We start from the raw sequence: 17305 nt of genomic DNA on the forward strand, positions 1-17305 counted from the left end.
AAGAGTCAGACACGACCCAGCAACTGAACTGAATAGGATGTTGTAAGTGGAGGTCCTTAGTGACCTTGATAAAAGGCAAATAATTTCCAAAAAGAACTATAAAGTGGACACAATATATAGAAAACTCTTCTTAAAGGGAGCAAAGATATGGAGGGGTATGAGGGGTTAAGAAAGGTGTTGCTCCTTTACGGTGGGGCATCTTACATTATGTTGATTACTGCTGGGAATAATTCTTTGCAGAACAGTTCACGGAGATTTGGCTTCCCTGGTGGCTCAATCTGTAAAGAATCTGCCTGCAATGCAGGAGACCCGGGTTCCATCTCTGGGTGGGGAAGATCCCTTGGATAAGGTAATGACAACCTACTCCACTATTCTTATCTGGAGAATCCCATGGAGCCTGGTGGGCTAAGTCCATGGGGTCACAAGAGTCGGACAAGACTTCGTGACTAAACGACAACCACCTAGGGAGGTTTACAAACTACTGATGCCTCCAGAGTTTGATTCAACTGATCTGGGGTGTGGCCAAGTTCACAGAGATTTGTTACATGCTACCCAGGTAACTGTAACGTGCAGTCAAGGTTGTGAACCACTGCTAGAAAAAGAAAATTGATGCAGGAGGGCTTACTTGCTGGAGCTAAGACCTATGTAGCTGAGAAACGAAGTATCATGGTGTCTCTGCCAGCAAAAACGGCCAGCACTGCTTAGGTTTCAAATCTTTTCAGTTACAGTATCCAATTTTTCCTACTAGCGTCCATAAGACAAGCGAGGGGCTTACTGCAGGAACTACGCTCCTCGAGAGGCAAGAAAGGAAGAAAGAAAAACGACCTTGGTGCCGATTGCTGGGTCCTATCATTTAGAACCTCTCTCTGGCTCGGTCTGGCTCCCCGTTTCCCCTAGAGCTCCCGCAAGGCAACACCCGAGCGCCAGTCGCCAGTGCGCACGCGCACGAGTTGCTGGGGCGTGCAAGCGGCGGTCCCTGTGCGAGCGGCGGTCCCTGCGCAAGCTTGTCCGCGTGCTCCCGCCCTCGGCCCGCGCCCCCGGCTCCTCCCTCCTCCCGACCTTCTCCCCGGCCGGCAGCTCGGGAGGGAGGCAGAGATGGCAGATGAGATCGCCAAGGCTCAGGTCGCCCGGCCTGGCGGCGACACGATCTTCGGAAAGATCATTCGCAAGGAAATCCCAGCCAAAATCATTTATGAGGATGACCAGGTAGGCTCCGAGCGTCGCCTCGCTCGTGGATTGAGACGGGGCAGGCGCCTGTGGACACGCGAGTTTCCCGCGGAGGGGAGGGAGGGGAAGGGTCGGCGGGCGCCGGGGAGAAGGGAAGGCACCGGGCTCTCTCCTGCGGCCTCGGCCTCGGGCCCCCAGCCAGCGGGCAGGGCCGCGGTCGCTCCGAGGTGCCCGGCCGGCGCGTGCCGGCGCTCCGGTTACGCGTTATCAGCCCGGGGCGCGGGCCAGGCCGCCGGGCGCTCGCGGGCCCGCACCGCGGGGTCTGGGCGCGTGGAGGGGGGGTGGCGCTCCGGGTCCTCGGCATGGGCGGCCGCCGGCTGCCGGGCTGCCTCGTACCTCGACTCTTTAAGGAATCTGACAATCTCGCCAGCGCTCTGCCTGACAGGGAGAAACCCGATCGCACCCTGACTCGGGCCCAATCTCCGCGATCTCCCGCTCACAGCCGTTTCCGGGCGCCTCTCGCCGCCGCAGTGCGCTAGAGGCCGGGGGCGCACGGCCTGGGGGCGGCGCAGACGCCCTGGGCCTCCGCGAGGGACGCTCACCGAGGCCCACCCCCTGACCCCCACTCCCTTCCCCCGCCTCGACCCCCACTCCCCACCCCCCCGCCTCGGGTCTCGAACTCCCAAGAGTGAACCTGCTTCTGGGATTTGCTTTCCTTTAGCCCCTCCCAGGAAGAATGATTCCTTCAGTATTTTACGGGAAGTAGTTTTATGCCAACAGATTAAGAGTGTCGTTTTTCTTGACCTCACTGTAGGTTGAAATTGTTTTAGAAAGGCCGAGTTCATTTGACTTTCAGACATCTTGTGTAAAATATTTAGTGGGAGGTTATATTTTGGATCTCAGATAAAGCTGGACAGGATGGCTGATTTAGATAAAAGTTTTGTAAACTTTTTAATAAATTCACTATGAAATATAGAATATAAGGAAACATTTTATGTTACTAGTAGCGTTCTTAGATTCAAAACACCTAAGTTTTAATTCCTCAAGGTGAATTTATTTAAATACCCTTTTTATCTGTTAGGGAGATTATTTTGTTTTAGAAAATGTGTATTTCTTTAAAAATACTTTTGCTGCTGCTAAGTCGCTTCAGTCGTGTCCGACTCTGCGACCCCATAGACGGCAACCTACCAGGCTCCCCCGTCCCTGGGATTCTCCAGGCAAGAACACTGGAGTGGGTTGCCATTTCCTTCTCCAGTGCATGGAAGTGAGAAATGAAAGTGAAGTCGCTCAGTCCTGTCTGACTCTCTAGCGACCCCATGGACTGCAGCCTACCAGGCTCCTCCTTCCACGGGATTTTCCAGGCAAGAGTACTGGAGTGGGTTGCCATTGCCTTCTCCAAAAATACTTCTAGCTACTTTTAGTAAGTGATAGTTGAAATACTGACTTTTGAACCATCTGAGTTCCAATAGTATAACAGCAGGAAGCAATCATGATACAGCATATTTGTACAGAGCACCAAGTATAATTACCCGGAGACAGTTAAGCAGGAAAAGGTTCTATTAAGAAGCTTCTGCCTTCACTGGAGAACAAGATTCAAAACTATTCTAAATGTTAGTCAGTCTAACTAACTAATGTTAGTTAGTCTAAATGTTACCTATCCTCTTCATTTTTACAAAATAAATATATTTCCTAAGTAGTTGAAGTGGGAAGAAATCAGTCAGATAATCAGCAAATTTCTAATTATAAAAGTGATCACACACACAAAAAAGTGATCACTGCCACGAAGGAAAAAACCAGGAAATTGCACAACTCGGGCTCCTAACCTCTGGACCGCGGGGACTGCAAACAAAAGATTTGCTTTGAGTGGTGCTGGGAAAGTTGGACAGCTGCATGTAAATCAATGAAGGTGACCACACCCCCTCACACCATACACAAAAATAAACTCAAAATATCTTAAAGACTTACATCTAAAACACGATGCTATAAAACTCCTAGAAGAAAACATAGGCAAAACATTCTCTGACATAAATCATACTAATGTCTTCTTAGGTCAGTCTCCCAGGGCAATAGAAATAAAAATAAACAATAAACAGGTACAGTGGCTTAAGACTTTGCACTCACAATGTAGGGAGCCTGGGTTTGATCCCTAATCAGGGAATGGGCTTCCCTGGTGGCTCAGATGGTAAAGAATCTGCCTGCATTGCAGGAGACCTGCTTTTGATCTCTGGGTTGGGAAGATCCTCTGGAGAAGGGCATGGAAACCCACTCCAGGATTCTTGCCTGGATAATCCTCATGGACAGAGGGGCCTGGCGGGCTATGGTCCATGGGGTCCCTGGGGTCGCAAAGAGTCAGATACAACTGAGTGACTAAGCACACACAAAACAGATCCCACGTGCTGCAACTAAGAGTTTGCATGCCACAACTAAAGATCCTGCATGCAGCAGCAAAGACCCAGCACAGCTATCTAAATAAATAAATAAATGGAACCTAATCAGATTTACAAGCTTTTGCATATCAAAGGAACCATAAAAAAGACAACCTGTGAACTGGGAGAAGATATTTGCAAACTGTACAACTGACAAGGGCTTAATTTCCAAAATATACAAATAGCTCATACAACTCAACAACAAAAAATATCCCAATCAAAAAATGGCAGAAGACCTTAATGGACATTTCTCCAAAGACATACATGAAAAGATGCTCAACATCATTAATTATTTAAAAAAATGCAAATCAAAACTGTAATGAATCAGAATGACTATCATCAAAAAGTCTATGAAAAATGCTGGAGAAGGTGTGGGGAAAAGGGAACTGTCTTAGACTGTTAGTGGGAATGTAAGTTAGTATGGCCATATGGAAAACAGTATGGAGGTTTCTCAGAAAACTAAAAATGGAATTACCATATGATCTAGCAATCCCACTCCTGGGCATATACCTAGACAAAACCATAATTCAAAAAGATAAATACACCCCTATGTTCATAGCAAAGTTATTCACAGTATCCAAGACAGGGAAACAACCTAAATGTACATCAGTAGATGAATGGATAGAGAAGATGTGGTACATGTATACAATGGAATACTACTCAACCATAAAAAGAATGAAATAATGCTATTTGCAGCAACATGAATACAACTAGAGATTATCATATTAAGTGAATTAAGTCATAAAGAGAAAGACAAATACTGTATGATATTGCTTATGTGTCAAATCTAAAATATGGCACAAATGAACCTATCTACAAAACAGAAATAAGACTCACAGACATAGAGATCCAGACTTACGGTTGCCAAGGAAGAGAGGGGAGGGAGGGGGTGGAATGGGAGTTTGGTATTCACAGATGCAAACTATTACATTTAGAATGGATAAACGAGGTCCTACTCTGTATAGCACAGAGAACTGTATCCAGTATCCTGGGATAAACTATAATGGAAAAGAATATTAAGAAAAGAATGTGTATGTGTATAGCTGAATCATTTTGCCATCCAGCAGAGACTGGCACAACACTATAAATCAACTGTGAAAGTGAAAGTCGCTCAGTCCTGTCCGACTCTTTGTGACCCCACAGACTACATGTCCATGGACTACTCCAGGCCAGAATACTGGACTGGGTAGCCATTCCCTTCTCCGGAGAATCTTCCCAACCCAGGAATCGAACCCAGGTCTCCTGCATTGCAGGTGGATTTTTATCAGCTGAGCCACAAGGGAAGCCCAAGAATACTAGAGTGGGTAGCCCATCCCTTCTCCAGCAGATCTTCCTGACCCAGGAATTGAACCGGTGTCTCCTGCAATGCAGGCAGATTCTTTACCAACTAAGCTATCAGGGAAGCCCCCCAAACTATATTTCAATAAAAAATACGGAATTCAAAATTTTAAAAAAATTTCCTTTAGAAATGGTGTATATACTGGTAGCTAAGGAATGAATAGTAGTTTAAGTTAGACAAAAGTTGGGATTTTGGAGAAAAAGGATCTTTGCAGTAGAGGGAAAAGCAGTTGAGAAAGCCCTGAGTGTGGAGAGAGATGGACAGTGTGACTTGAGCAGGAAGAGTTGCATGAGAATATATTGGAACAACAGACAATGATTAGCATGCCTACGTGCTTCTCAACCTTTGGATCTTGGTTTAAATGTAGCTACCTCACAATGATTGCCCTTGACCACCCAATCAAAATTAGGTTTTTCTGTGATAATCATTTACTGCACATGTTACTTTCCCCTTGTAACTTGTAGGATCTTTGTTGTTGTATTTTATAACATACTGAATCTTTGGTTAAGTATACTTTTATGTGTTTAAAGTCAGTTTTCCCATTAGACTGTTAGTTCCATGAAAAGGACCAGAGTATCATATGTATTGTGTCAGCTTCTGATCTCCTACCACAGGGGAAACCCCAGTGTTTCTCCCATGGGGCCAGTGTGAAAGTGATAAACTTTAGGCTGTAAGACTATATATGGAAACTTTGATTTATTTCCCCCTTTTTTCCAGTGTCTTGCTTTCCATGACATTTCCCCTCAAGCACCAACACATTTTCTGGTGATACCCAAGAAACATATATCCCAGATTTCTGCAGCAGAAGATGATGATGAAAGTGTAAGTACATTTACTAATATCATTAGTTTTTTTTGCTTTTTAAACTGGGAGACTAAATATCACCCTTAAGGTTATGTCACATTTTTGTTTTCCTAAGGGCATACTGAGGAAAAATAGAAAATCATTAGGGCTTCAATGCAATGTATAAGTAGTGTGAATTTTTAAATGAGATATAATTGACATATGACATTATATTAGATTTAGGTTTACAACATATTGATTTGATATATGTATATACTACTGAATTATCACAGCAAGTCTTGTTAACACCCATCACCACAAATTCTTAAACAGAAATGATTCTAAGCAAGGATTAGTTGGTGAGACTCATTTTTCCTTAATAAGAAATAGTGTATCATACAGGAGAGAGTTCACTGGCTCTTTTATTAATGCCATTAAAAGAAAGAAAATTAATTTGATTTTACTAGGATGTACAGGCCTCAATTAAAATTTTTCTTAGTGCTCTTTGTGGTAGATTATATAATTGTTCATAACTGCTCACTCTTCTATGTAGGGCTGTATTATACTTCTGGCCTCATTGATGTTGGGCCTGGTCATATGACTTAATTTGACCAATGAGTACAGGCAGAAGTGATACATGTCTTTTGAAAGAAGTTAATACCTGGTCTGCCATGTTCTCTCTAACCTCTGCCACTGTGATCATATAGAGACTGTTCCATCAACCTGGGTTTCAAAGTGAAAAAGATGTGGAATATAGAGCCTGGTCGACTTGTGATCAACATGGAGTGAACACAAGAAATGTATCTTTGATGTAAACCAGGTTTTTACTTGGTTTGTTACCACAGCATAACCAAATTTGTCCCAACTGATAATATGCCCCCAGAACAAGCAAGCAGGGTGTCTGCTTTACTAAGAAAACTCAAATACCACTTGGAGTATGATCTTAAAGTTGTTTTAATTGAGCAGATTTATGCCTGTAATTTTGTTTATTGAAATTAGTAATTAGTAAATACCTAATAGGATTATATTAGGATTAAAAATGTTTCCAAATACTTGCCCAAAGTCTGTTTCAATTAGTAGCTTTTAAATTTTTCACCTTGGTAGTTTGTTATATGATGATAAGAAACTATAAAGCTATAAATTACTAGTGCTTAAGAAACTTTTTTTTTTTCTCCAGCTTCTTGGGCATTTGATGATTGTTGGCAAGAAATGTGCTGCTGATCTGGGCCTGAAGAAGGGCTATCGAATGGTGGTGAATGAAGGTTCAGATGGGGGCCAGTCTGTCTATCATGTTCATCTCCATGTTCTTGGAGGTCGGCAGATGAACTGGCCTCCTGGTTAAGCATGCTATAGAGATAATGTTGCCTTCTCTATGCAGTGATCAGGTTTGCAAATTCTAATCTGCTTAACAATTTTTTTTTTTGCCTCTGTATGGAGATATTGAAAAAATAATTTAAAAAACCCATACATAATAAAAGACATTGTTGCATGGTCTGAATTCTGTATTTGACTTATTTTTAAAAATATGTTTGTTGGAATGTTTGAAGATAGAGTTCATACCTGGGAAGGTTTTGTTTTTTCTCCCCAAAGAGGACTCATCATTACGTATGTGGTTATAACGGTATGACTGATCTTTGAAGACAAATTAAAAAATTTTATACATTTAGCTTCATCTTTGAAATATGCTTTTTAGAGTAAAGTATCAGTCCAGGAGAAGATTTTCTAATCCAATTTTTTTAACCCCCCCCCCTAAGAACAAAGGAAGTAATGTGATTGATCCAGAAAGTGACAGTTGTGGCACTGGAAATGTTTGATGTCCAGCTCACATGTTTTCCCTGGACTATTGGAGATAATTTGGAAGGGATGAAAGTATGTTTCTCACAGAAACTTTGATGGTCATATGAAGGCATACAGTAGTGTTTCCTTATTAGGAAACACTAAGTATATTATATTATATATATATTATAATAAACACTGAGTATTTATTATAAAGACTTGGAAACATATTATTTAGAATTAATTCTCCAAATTGAAAACTCATTGTTTTGAATGTGTATGTGCACACTAGCAAAAATATTTTAAGTTTTGCATGAATCTGGCTATGTAGAATTGAGGTAGGTAAATCTCAGTGTCTGAGATCTTATGTAGACTGACAACAAAACTTACTTATTTTTGGTCTTGCCACGTACCCTAGCCTTTCTGAGGTTCTGCAGGACAGATGGCTTTGCTTCTCTGCTTTCCTTCACATAGGCACTTTCTAGCTTCTAAAATTTATTTAATATTTGTTATCTGCTTTTGTCTCTTTGCTCATTTTCTTTATAAGTTCCTTCCATTTTTAATCCCCAAGACCATTTTAGTAGATTTTGATACATTTTATTGCAAATTGTTTTTCTTCTAAACTTTTTAATTTATTGGTGACTTAAAAAAATTTTGGTGGGTGGATTAGAGATACTGGCTGTATATGTCTTACAAGTGAATTTTTTTTCTGTCTTTTTTTTTACTTTGTTTATGGTATTTAAAATATATAATTAATGTTTCAAATTTTAATTTAGTTCACATTTTTAAAAGCCTTTCCCACTCTAGGAGGATTTATAAAAAAAAAAAAAATTTCCCCTGACACTGTATAGCTTTATGTACTTTTATGACTTATTTTATGAGGGAAGGTCTGGGGCAGGAGAGGAGTTTTGGAGGGATTTGTGCCACTGTAAAAAATGTAATAACGATGGGACATCCCTGGTGGCCCAGTGGTTAAAAATCTACCTGCTAATGCAGGAGACACAGGTTCAGTCCCTGGTCTGGGAAGATCCCACGTGCAGTGGAACAACTAAACTGACGTACCACAACTATTAAAGCCCAGGTACCTTATAACCCACATTCTCAAACAAGAGAGGCCACCATAATGAGAAGGCTGTGTACTGCAACTAGAGAGTAGCCCCCCCCGACAACTAGAGAAAAGCCCACGTGCAATAAATACCCAGTGCAGCCCCCCAAATAAAGAAATACAAAATTTTTAAATGTAATAATGCCCCAAATCTTTCAAGCTAGGTTTCAACAGTACATGAATCAAGAACTTCCAAATGTACAAGCTAGACTTGAAAAGGCAGAGGAACCAGAGGTCAAATTGCCAACACCTACTGAATCATAGAAAAAGCAAGAGAATTTCAGAAAACATCTGCTTCATTGAGTACACAAAAGCTTTTGATAGTGTGAATCACAACAGACTGGAAATCTTAAAGAGATGGGAATACTAGATAGACCACATTACCTGCCTCCTGAGAAACCTGTATGCAGGTCAAGAAGCAACAGTTAGAACCAGACATGGGACAATGGACTGGTCCCAAATTGGAAAAGGGAGTACATCAAGGCTGTATACTGTCACCCTGCTTATTTAACTTCTATGCAGAGTACATCATGTGAAATGCCAGGCTGGATGAAGCACAAGCTGGAATCAAGATTGCTGGGAGAAATATCAACAACCTCAGATATGCAAATGATAACTACCCTAATGGTAGAAAGTGAAGAGGAACTAAAGAGCCTCTTGATGAAAGTGAAAGAAGAGTGAAAAGGCTGGCTTAACATTCAACATTCAAAAAACTGAGATCATGGCATCTGGTCTCATCACTTCATGGCAAATGGGAAAAAGTGGAAGCAGTGACAGATTTTCTCTTCTTGGGCTCCAAAATCACTGCATATGGTGACTTCAGCCGTGAAATATAAAGACGGTTGCTTCTTGGAAGGAAAGCTATGACAAATCTAGACAGTGTATTAAAAAGCAGAGACATCACTTTGTTGACAAAGGTCTGTATAGTCAAAGCTATGGTCTTTCCAGTTGCCATGTACGGATGCGAGAGGTGGACCATAAAGAAGGCTGAGCACTGAAGAATTGATCCTTTCGAATTGTGGTGCTAGAGAACACTCTTGAGAGCCCCTTGGACAGCAGGGAGATCAAACCAGTCAATCTTAAGGGAAGTCAACCCTGAATATTCATTGTAAGGACTGATGCTGAAACTCCAATACTCTGGCCACCAATGTGAAGAGACAGCTCATCAGAAAAGGCCCTGATGCTGGGAAAGATTGAAGGCAGGAGGAGGAGATGACAGAGCATGAGATGGTTGGATGGCATCACTGATTCAATGGACATGAACTTGGGTGAATCCTGGGGGATGGTGAGGGACAGGGAGGCCTGGCATGCTACGGTCTATGGAGTCACAGAGTCGGACAGGTCTTAGCAACTGAACAACAACACTGACGAGATATGCGCTATGCTCTCTGTATTAAATATACTATTGATAAAAACCAAACTGTGTATATCTTGTTACATCCTGCAGCATTTACTCAAATTATATGTGTAATGTGACAGTGTTAGTTGCTCAGCTGTATCTGACTCTTTGTGACCCCATGGACTGCAGCCCACCAGGCTCTTCTGTCCATGGTATTGTTCAGGAAAGAATACTGAAGTGGGTTGCCGTTCCCTTCTTCAGGGGATCTTCCTGGTCTGGGGATTGAACCCGGATCTCCTGCATTGTAGGTGGATTCTTTAACTTCTGAGCCCCCGGGGAAGCCCATACATGTAATGGATACTTGTAATCTCTGATGTTCACCATTTGAACTCCCTTTGAATTGAAAGGATTCCTTATCTCCCAAATGAAAAGACATCTAGTATTCTAGCTCCTCTGCCAGCTAGGATGTAAGCCCTTCACTTAGGCTCTGCCAATCAGATGGATTCACCTGAGATTTTGAATTTGAAACTAATGACACAAAGAAACAAAGACAGTGGAGATTGCTTTCTGGTGTCAGTGGCAGCAGCATCCAGTTGGCAGACAGAACAGTGTTTGTGCTGCCAACTGTTGGATCCAGTATTAGACACCAGGAATGACAACCGTGCAAGTCGCAGTTCCTGTGCTCAGTGGCAGCAGTAGCAGTGCCCCAGAAGACTAACTTTCTGGTTCTGTGTTTGGCTGTGGTATTATCTGCACAGGTTCTCTTGATTCTTCCCTATTTTACCAGTAATCTGTGAGCTAGGCATTAAAAATTGATACAAGTATTTAAATGCTGGAGAAATTTTTACCATGAATGGTTGCAGGCAATAGATACTCAAGGAAGGGTGGGGTGAGGTGGTGGAGACTTGAGATTAGTTACTTGGCCAATTTTAAGGTGAAGACAAGGAGAATCCAGATACCATTAACAAAATGGGTTTTCACAGCCCAAGGTAACTAGTACTAAAATAGCTAAAACATTCCATGAATCACCTGTACTAAATATGTCAAATGAAGGCAAGGTTTTGGACTTCATGTGCTGCTGCCATAGGAAGATATGAAGGGTAAGCAGAATTCAGGATTGTGGAGGTGTTGTGATTGCTTCTAATAATGCTGAACATCTGAGAAAGAAAGAATGACCTTCTATGGGGCCACCATCATCCTGATACCAAAACCAGACAAAGATACCACTAAAAAAATTAAAGGCCAATATCACTGATGAACACAGACACAAAAATACTCAACAAAATACTAGAAAACTGAATCCAACAATACATTAAAAGGTCATATGCCATGATCAAGTGAGATTTAATTTTAGAGATGTAAGGATTCTTAAATATCTGCAAATCAATTAGTATGATATACCACATTAACTGAAGAATAAAAACCATGTGATTTCACTGCAGCACTGTTCACAATAGCCAAGACATGGAAGCAACCTAAATATCCACTGACAAATGGATAAAGAAGATGTGGTGCATATACACAGTGCAATACTACTGAGCCATAAAAAGAATGAAATGATGCCATTTGCAAGCTCATGGATGGACTAGAGATTATCATACTAAGTGAAGTAAGTCAGACAAAGACAAATATCATATGATGTGGAATCTAATTTAAAAAACATACAAATGAATGTATTTACAAAACAAATAGAATTACAGATATCAAAAGCAAACGTATGGTTACCAAATGGGAAACATAGTGGGGAGGAATAAAGCAGGATGTTGGGATGAACATACACACACTACTACATGTAAGAGAGATAACCAACAAGGACCTATTGTGTAGCACAGGGAACTTTACTCAATATCCTGTGATAACCTATATGAGAGGACTCTGAAAAGAATGAATATATGTATATGTATAACTGAATAACTACTGTATGTCCAAAACTAATACAACACTGTAAATTAACTACATTCCAATAAAATTAAAATTAAAAAGACATTCTGTCACTATTCTTTCTCTTATTTCCTCTTTATATGATGTATCTGTTCTTCTGTGAACAGCATCAGCAGCATCTAAAAATGAACAGTCCAAAGGGCATCACCAGCTATGAGACTGATAAGAATGTTACTCTTAAGAGCAAGAGTTTATCCTTTTAAAATCGTATTTTATCACATCAGTACAGGTTTGATTCAGGAGAGCATTAAGGTTTTCATGAACTGCATTTTGTCATTCAACAAAACTTTAATGGAGCACATTTTTGTTATTAAATTATGTTCCACTTCAAAAGATCTTTCTCAGAACTTTTGTTAATGCTGTGAATTTAAAAAAATATGCTATATTATTAGTAAATAGGAGTTGCATTTTCTTTTCTAAAGTTCATGAAATGTCTCATTCAAATACTTGTTTGCTACTAACTATGGTTAGGCAGACAAAGGATGATTTTTTTTTTTGTTCTGTTGGAAATAATTAAGCATATTCTGCATATAGGATGTATTTTGCAGTCTATATTATTACTTTTATTCCATCAAATATGTTATAAATATTTCAGAGAAAGAAGACAGCTATCAGAGAAAGCTCATGTTTGCTAAATGGAGGACATAACCCTTCTCAACATCAAGCCACTGTGTGTCGAGATTCAGCTACAACATGTATTTATGATTCTATAATAGCTTTTGTTATTTACTCTCTTGAAAGCCTAATGAATAGCATTTCTCTTTGGAAAATATGCAATACTTTGCATTAAGTTCCCTGCTGCTGCTAAGTTGCTTCAGTCCTGTCTGACTCTGTGCGACCCCATAGATGGCAGCCCACCAGGCTCTGCCGTCCCTGGGTTTCTCCAGGCAAGAACACTGGAGTGGGTTGCCATTTCCTTCTCCAAATAACTTCCCTAGAGGATTCCAAATAACACCCCTTTTCCTTGCCCAAGTTTTGGACAAACTGAGAAAACAAAAAAGTAAGTACAGAGGCCAACATTTTTATTACATCTTCATTACTGTTAGAGAGGAGGTTGGAGGATGTGGCTCTAGGTCTGTAACCTAGGTGTGTCCCTGCCAACACTTAACCCACAATTAAGGAGATTAACCCAAGGAGGGTAAAGGGATTTGGTGGGTTAGCAGGGGATGTGAGCCTCTTGAGGGCAGTAAGAGGAAGAACAGAGCCGAGAACTTGCATTAGTGGTTATTCTTTACAGATTTACCAGAGAAATCGCTCCAACCTACCTTGGGATGGAGTGAGCACACTTAGGAAAAAAGCCCTTCTCATGGAGGCCAGGAGTAGAAGAAAGGAATTCCATTCCTATATTACTCAGCTTTTTGTTTTTCGAATCCACTGACTTAATTATTAAGCCTATGATCAACCGTAGGCTGTTCTCAGTTTGGATGCCCTTTCATAAACTGCTCTTCCCAAACTAACCACTTCTCTTTGGGGCACTATTCTGGGTTTGTTGGTGGGAGTGTAGATTTTGATCCCAGAAGGCTAGGAAATGGGTAAGAAAGTACACTAATCAGTCAACACTAAAGATAATTCATTTCAAAGGCTGAAAGTAATTTCATTATTTCCATGCCAAACTATGTCCAGTTATATCACCAACATAGCATATCAGAGGTTCTGCATCAGACTGAATAAAAATAGCAAGGTATTCTAATAATAAAAACTCTAAAAATATGGAACTATATATAATGTGAGTATTGGTCTTTTCTTGTTATCAAATTCTCAGATAGAAATGAAAGTCGAATAAATTTAAGCCCAGAGACAATTTGAATAAAGGAATTAAAATCCAAAATCAAATCTCTTGGTCTTGTGACTTAAAAGTTCGAAGTCTAAAATTATTCAAGTTTCTTTTCCTACTGGTTTTAGCGAGGCAGTAGATGCTTAAGTGGGACTGGGGTTCCTTCTATAGCTATAGTTTCAGCAAGCTCTCAGGGAAGGAGTATATTTTCTTAGGAATTTCAGAAATAATCCCTATTCAGAGCCAAATTTCTCCTGAATCTCCCACTTTAGATTCAGAATGTCCATAGTCCCCATCATAACCAAAATTTTAAAAAGATATCTCCAATCCAAAAGCAGGAAGTAGGGGAAAGCCAGATACACTGCTTTAGTGCCAATAAACTCAGGGGGTAGGGAGTGGATGAGCTCTGGGTACAAAGCTCCAAGCAGGAAAAAACCCACTGCCAAGAAAACCCACAGTCACCCCTCACCTCTCAAAACAAACCTGCTTGTCAGGTCTTTCTCTTTTGCCTCTGTATTTCATTATCTGGAGGAACAGAGCCAATAGAATATATGTCAATAAATAGATTAAGGGGAGATTTAATATAAGAATTGACTCACCATGGTTATGGAGGCCGAGAAGTCCCATGATCTGTCATTTGCCAGCTGGAGAACCACTGAAGTTGGCTGTATGATTCAGTCTGCAGGCAAAGGCCTGAGAAACGAGGGGGAGACTGGTGTAAATCCCAATGTCGAAGGCTGAAGAACCAGGAGCTCTGATGTCCTAACTCTCAAAGACAGGAAAAGACGGAAGTCCCAGCTCCTGTAGTGGGAGAGGGGAAAGACAGAGGAAGAGTGGGAATTCTCCTTGAAAACCATATGATAAGATGATAGCCCACATTCCTGAGCAAGGGGCTTCCTTCCTAAGTCTTCTGACTCAAATGCTAGTCTCTCCCAGAAACACCCTCACAGATGCACCCTGAAATAATGCTTTTTCAGCTCTCTGGGCATCCCTTACCTCAATCAAGTTGACACACAGAATTAACTGTAACAGCTTAATTAACTATTAACTTGGTTGTAATTCTCCAACTCTGAAGTTTATAAGCAACTGCTTGAGGTCTGTTAGTCCCCTTATTTGTCTCATCCTCTCACAAGCCCAGGACTTCATCTGAGGGCCCCTGGACCATGGACTGCTGGTAAAGGCTTAACAACCAGTTAAGAGTTGATAGGGGGAAGCCCTGATTAGTAGGGTTTGCTGATTTTCATGGTGTAAAATCGGGGCCAATTTTAAGCTGCCAACTGACATGTGCAGTAGCATAAAATTTAGGGTTTCCACCTAGTTATAAATAATCTCAAGAATATAGATAATTGCAAACTGTAGTATAATAATTAGGAAGTAATGACTTTTGAGTATATATTGTTTTAAAAAAATCTTTAAAATATAATTATAGACTCACAGAAGTTGTAAAATAGCAGAGGAGAGTTATGAGTACCCATTTCCCCCAAGGTAATACCTTACATAACTATCAACTATTATGAAACCAGGAAATTGAGATTGTATTATCTTTGCTTTTAAAAAATTGTTAAACTTTTAATTGCTGTAAAATACACATAACAGAAAACTTACTATTTTAACCATTTTTCAGTGGATAGTTCAGTAAGTTTTAAGTTTATTCACATTATTATGTAACCAATCCCCAGAATTCTTCCCTTGCAAAACTGAAACACTATACCCATTAAACAACTCCCCATTCCTCTTACCCCTTGAGCCCTGGCAAACCACCATTCTAGTCTGATAGTTTTTCGACTGCTCTGTAAATGTCACATAAGTAGAAAAGATAGAATTTGTCTTTTTTGTGTCTCTCTTATTTCACTGGCATAATGTCCTCAAGGTTCATTCATGTAGGATGTGTCAGAACTTCTTTCCTTTTAAGGCTGAATACTATCCCACTGCATGTATATACCATGCTTTATTTATCCATAAACTATTGATAGCCACATGGGTTGTTTCTACTTTTGGCTATTGTAAATAATGCTGTTATGAACATGAGCGTTGCCTCTGTTTTTAATGTGACCTTATTTAATTGTAAGTTTGTATAATTTAATTTTTAACAATGGCTGTGTTTAAAAACTAGTTTGCAAACTTATTGATAATTTAATAATTGGCTATTGAGAACCACTGTACCAGCTCCAGCATACCAGTGGATCTGAGTCATTTCAGGCATGGCAATTGGCAGTATTTGTTCCAAGACAACAGCAGAGGAGAAATAGAACCAGAGCTCTAATATGTCCCATTTGGGGCTGCCTCCTGTTTTAGGCTAAAGCCACCATACCCTGCACTGGCCTGTTTAAAGCACTCCCCCTATAAAGGATTTCTTATAATTTTCCTTCTCTATATTCTTGGGGTTGATCTTTGGAGAGGGGGCCAGTGTCCCTGACAGTTCAGCATCTTGTCCTTTATCTCTACCTTTTGCAAGGATGTTTCAGATAGTGGACAACAGAATTCCTTTCTCCTTTTATAGAAGGATGGTTTGTTAATACTGGGCTCTATGCTTATTAGCAAGGAGAGATAAGAAAGCCTTCCTCAGTGATCAATGCAAAGAAATAGAGGAAAACAACAGAATGGGAAAGGCTAGAGATCTCTTCAAGAAAATTAGAGATACCAAGAGAACATTTCATGCAAAGTTGGGTACAGTAAAGGACAGAAACAGTATGGCCCTAACAGAAGCAGAAAATATTAAGAAGTGGCAAGAATACACAGAAGAACTATACAGAAAAGTTCTTAATGACCCAGATAACCACAATGGTGTGATCACTCACCTAGAGCCAGACATCCTGGAATGTGAAGTCAAGTGGGCCTTAGGAAGCATCACTACAAACAAAACTAGTGGAGGTGATGGAATTCCAGTTGAGCTATTTCAAATCCTGAAAGATGATACTGTGAAAGTGCTGCACTCAATATGCCAGCAAATTTGGAAAACTCAGCAGTGGCCACAGGACTGGAAAAGGTCAGTTTTCATTCCAATCCCTAAGAAAGGAAATCCCAAAGAATTCTCAAACTCCCACACAATTGCACTCATCTCACACGCTAGCAAAGTAATGCTCAAAATTCTCCAATCCAGGCTTCAACAGTACTTGAACCGAGAACTTCCAGATGTTCAAGCTGGATTTAGAAAAGGCAGAGGAACCAGAGATCAAATTGCCAACATCTGTTGGATCATCGACAAAGCAAGAAAGTTCCAGAAAAACATCTACTTCTCCTTTATTCACTACACCAAAGCCTTTGACTGTATGGATCACAACAAACTGTGGAAAATTCTTCAAGAGATGGGAATACCCGACCACATTACCTGCCTCCTAAGAAATCTGTATGCAGGTCAAGAAGCAACAGTTAGAAGTGGACATGGAACAACAGACTGGTTCCAAATTGGGAAAGGAGTAAGTAAAGGCTGTATAATGTCACTGCTTATTTAACTTCTATGCAGAGTATATCATGTGAAATGCTAGGCTGGATGAAGCTCAATCTAGAATCAAGATTGCTGGGAGAAATATCAACAACCTCTGATATGCAAATGATAACTACCCTAATGGCAGAAAGTGAAGAGGAACAAAAGAGCCTCTTTATGAGTGAAAAAGCTGGCTTAAAACTCAACATTCAGAAAACTAAGATCATGGCA

The 17305-nt window shown here is 40.6% G+C and overlaps 2 protein-coding genes across 2 annotated transcripts in view; one reads left to right on the forward strand and one right to left on the reverse strand.

Moving 5' to 3' along the window:
• The window catches only part of LYRM7 (LYR motif containing 7), a 150456-nt gene extending 136103 nt beyond the window's left edge, over positions 1-14353 (reverse strand). The window contains exon 1 of the mRNA XM_070465069.1: positions 14250-14353. Coding sequence (XP_070321170.1) covers positions 14250-14252 — 3 coding nt within the window. The 5' untranslated portion in view covers positions 14253-14353. The remainder of the gene's footprint in view (positions 1-14249) is intronic.
• On the forward strand, positions 950-7213 carry HINT1 (histidine triad nucleotide binding protein 1). The gene is made up of 3 exons (XM_020878094.2): positions 950-1206; positions 5650-5754; positions 6893-7213. Exons 1-3 carry the CDS (start codon positions 1096-1098, stop codon positions 7055-7057), a joined length of 381 nt encoding a protein of 126 aa, XP_020733753.1. The 5' UTR covers positions 950-1095; the 3' UTR covers positions 7058-7213.
• Positions 14354-17305: the final 2952 nt, after the last annotated feature.

The sequence above is a fragment of the Odocoileus virginianus genome, chromosome 3 (genome assembly GCF_023699985.2).
Source record: "Odocoileus virginianus isolate 20LAN1187 ecotype Illinois chromosome 3, Ovbor_1.2, whole genome shotgun sequence".
NCBI classification, from domain to species: domain Eukaryota; kingdom Metazoa; phylum Chordata; class Mammalia; order Artiodactyla; family Cervidae; genus Odocoileus; species Odocoileus virginianus.

Coding starts and splice junctions, on each gene's coding strand:
- HINT1 (XM_020878094.2), top strand. CDS start 1,096: ATGGCAGATGAGATCGCCAAGGCTCAGGTCGCCCGGCCTGGCGGCGAC. Junction 1,207..5,649: donor TCATTTATGAGGATGACCAG/GTAGGCTCCGAG, acceptor CCTTTTTTCCAG/TGTCTTGCTTTCCATGACAT. Junction 5,755..6,892: donor CAGAAGATGATGATGAAAGT/GTAAGTACATTT, acceptor TTTTTTCTCCAG/CTTCTTGGGCATTTGATGAT.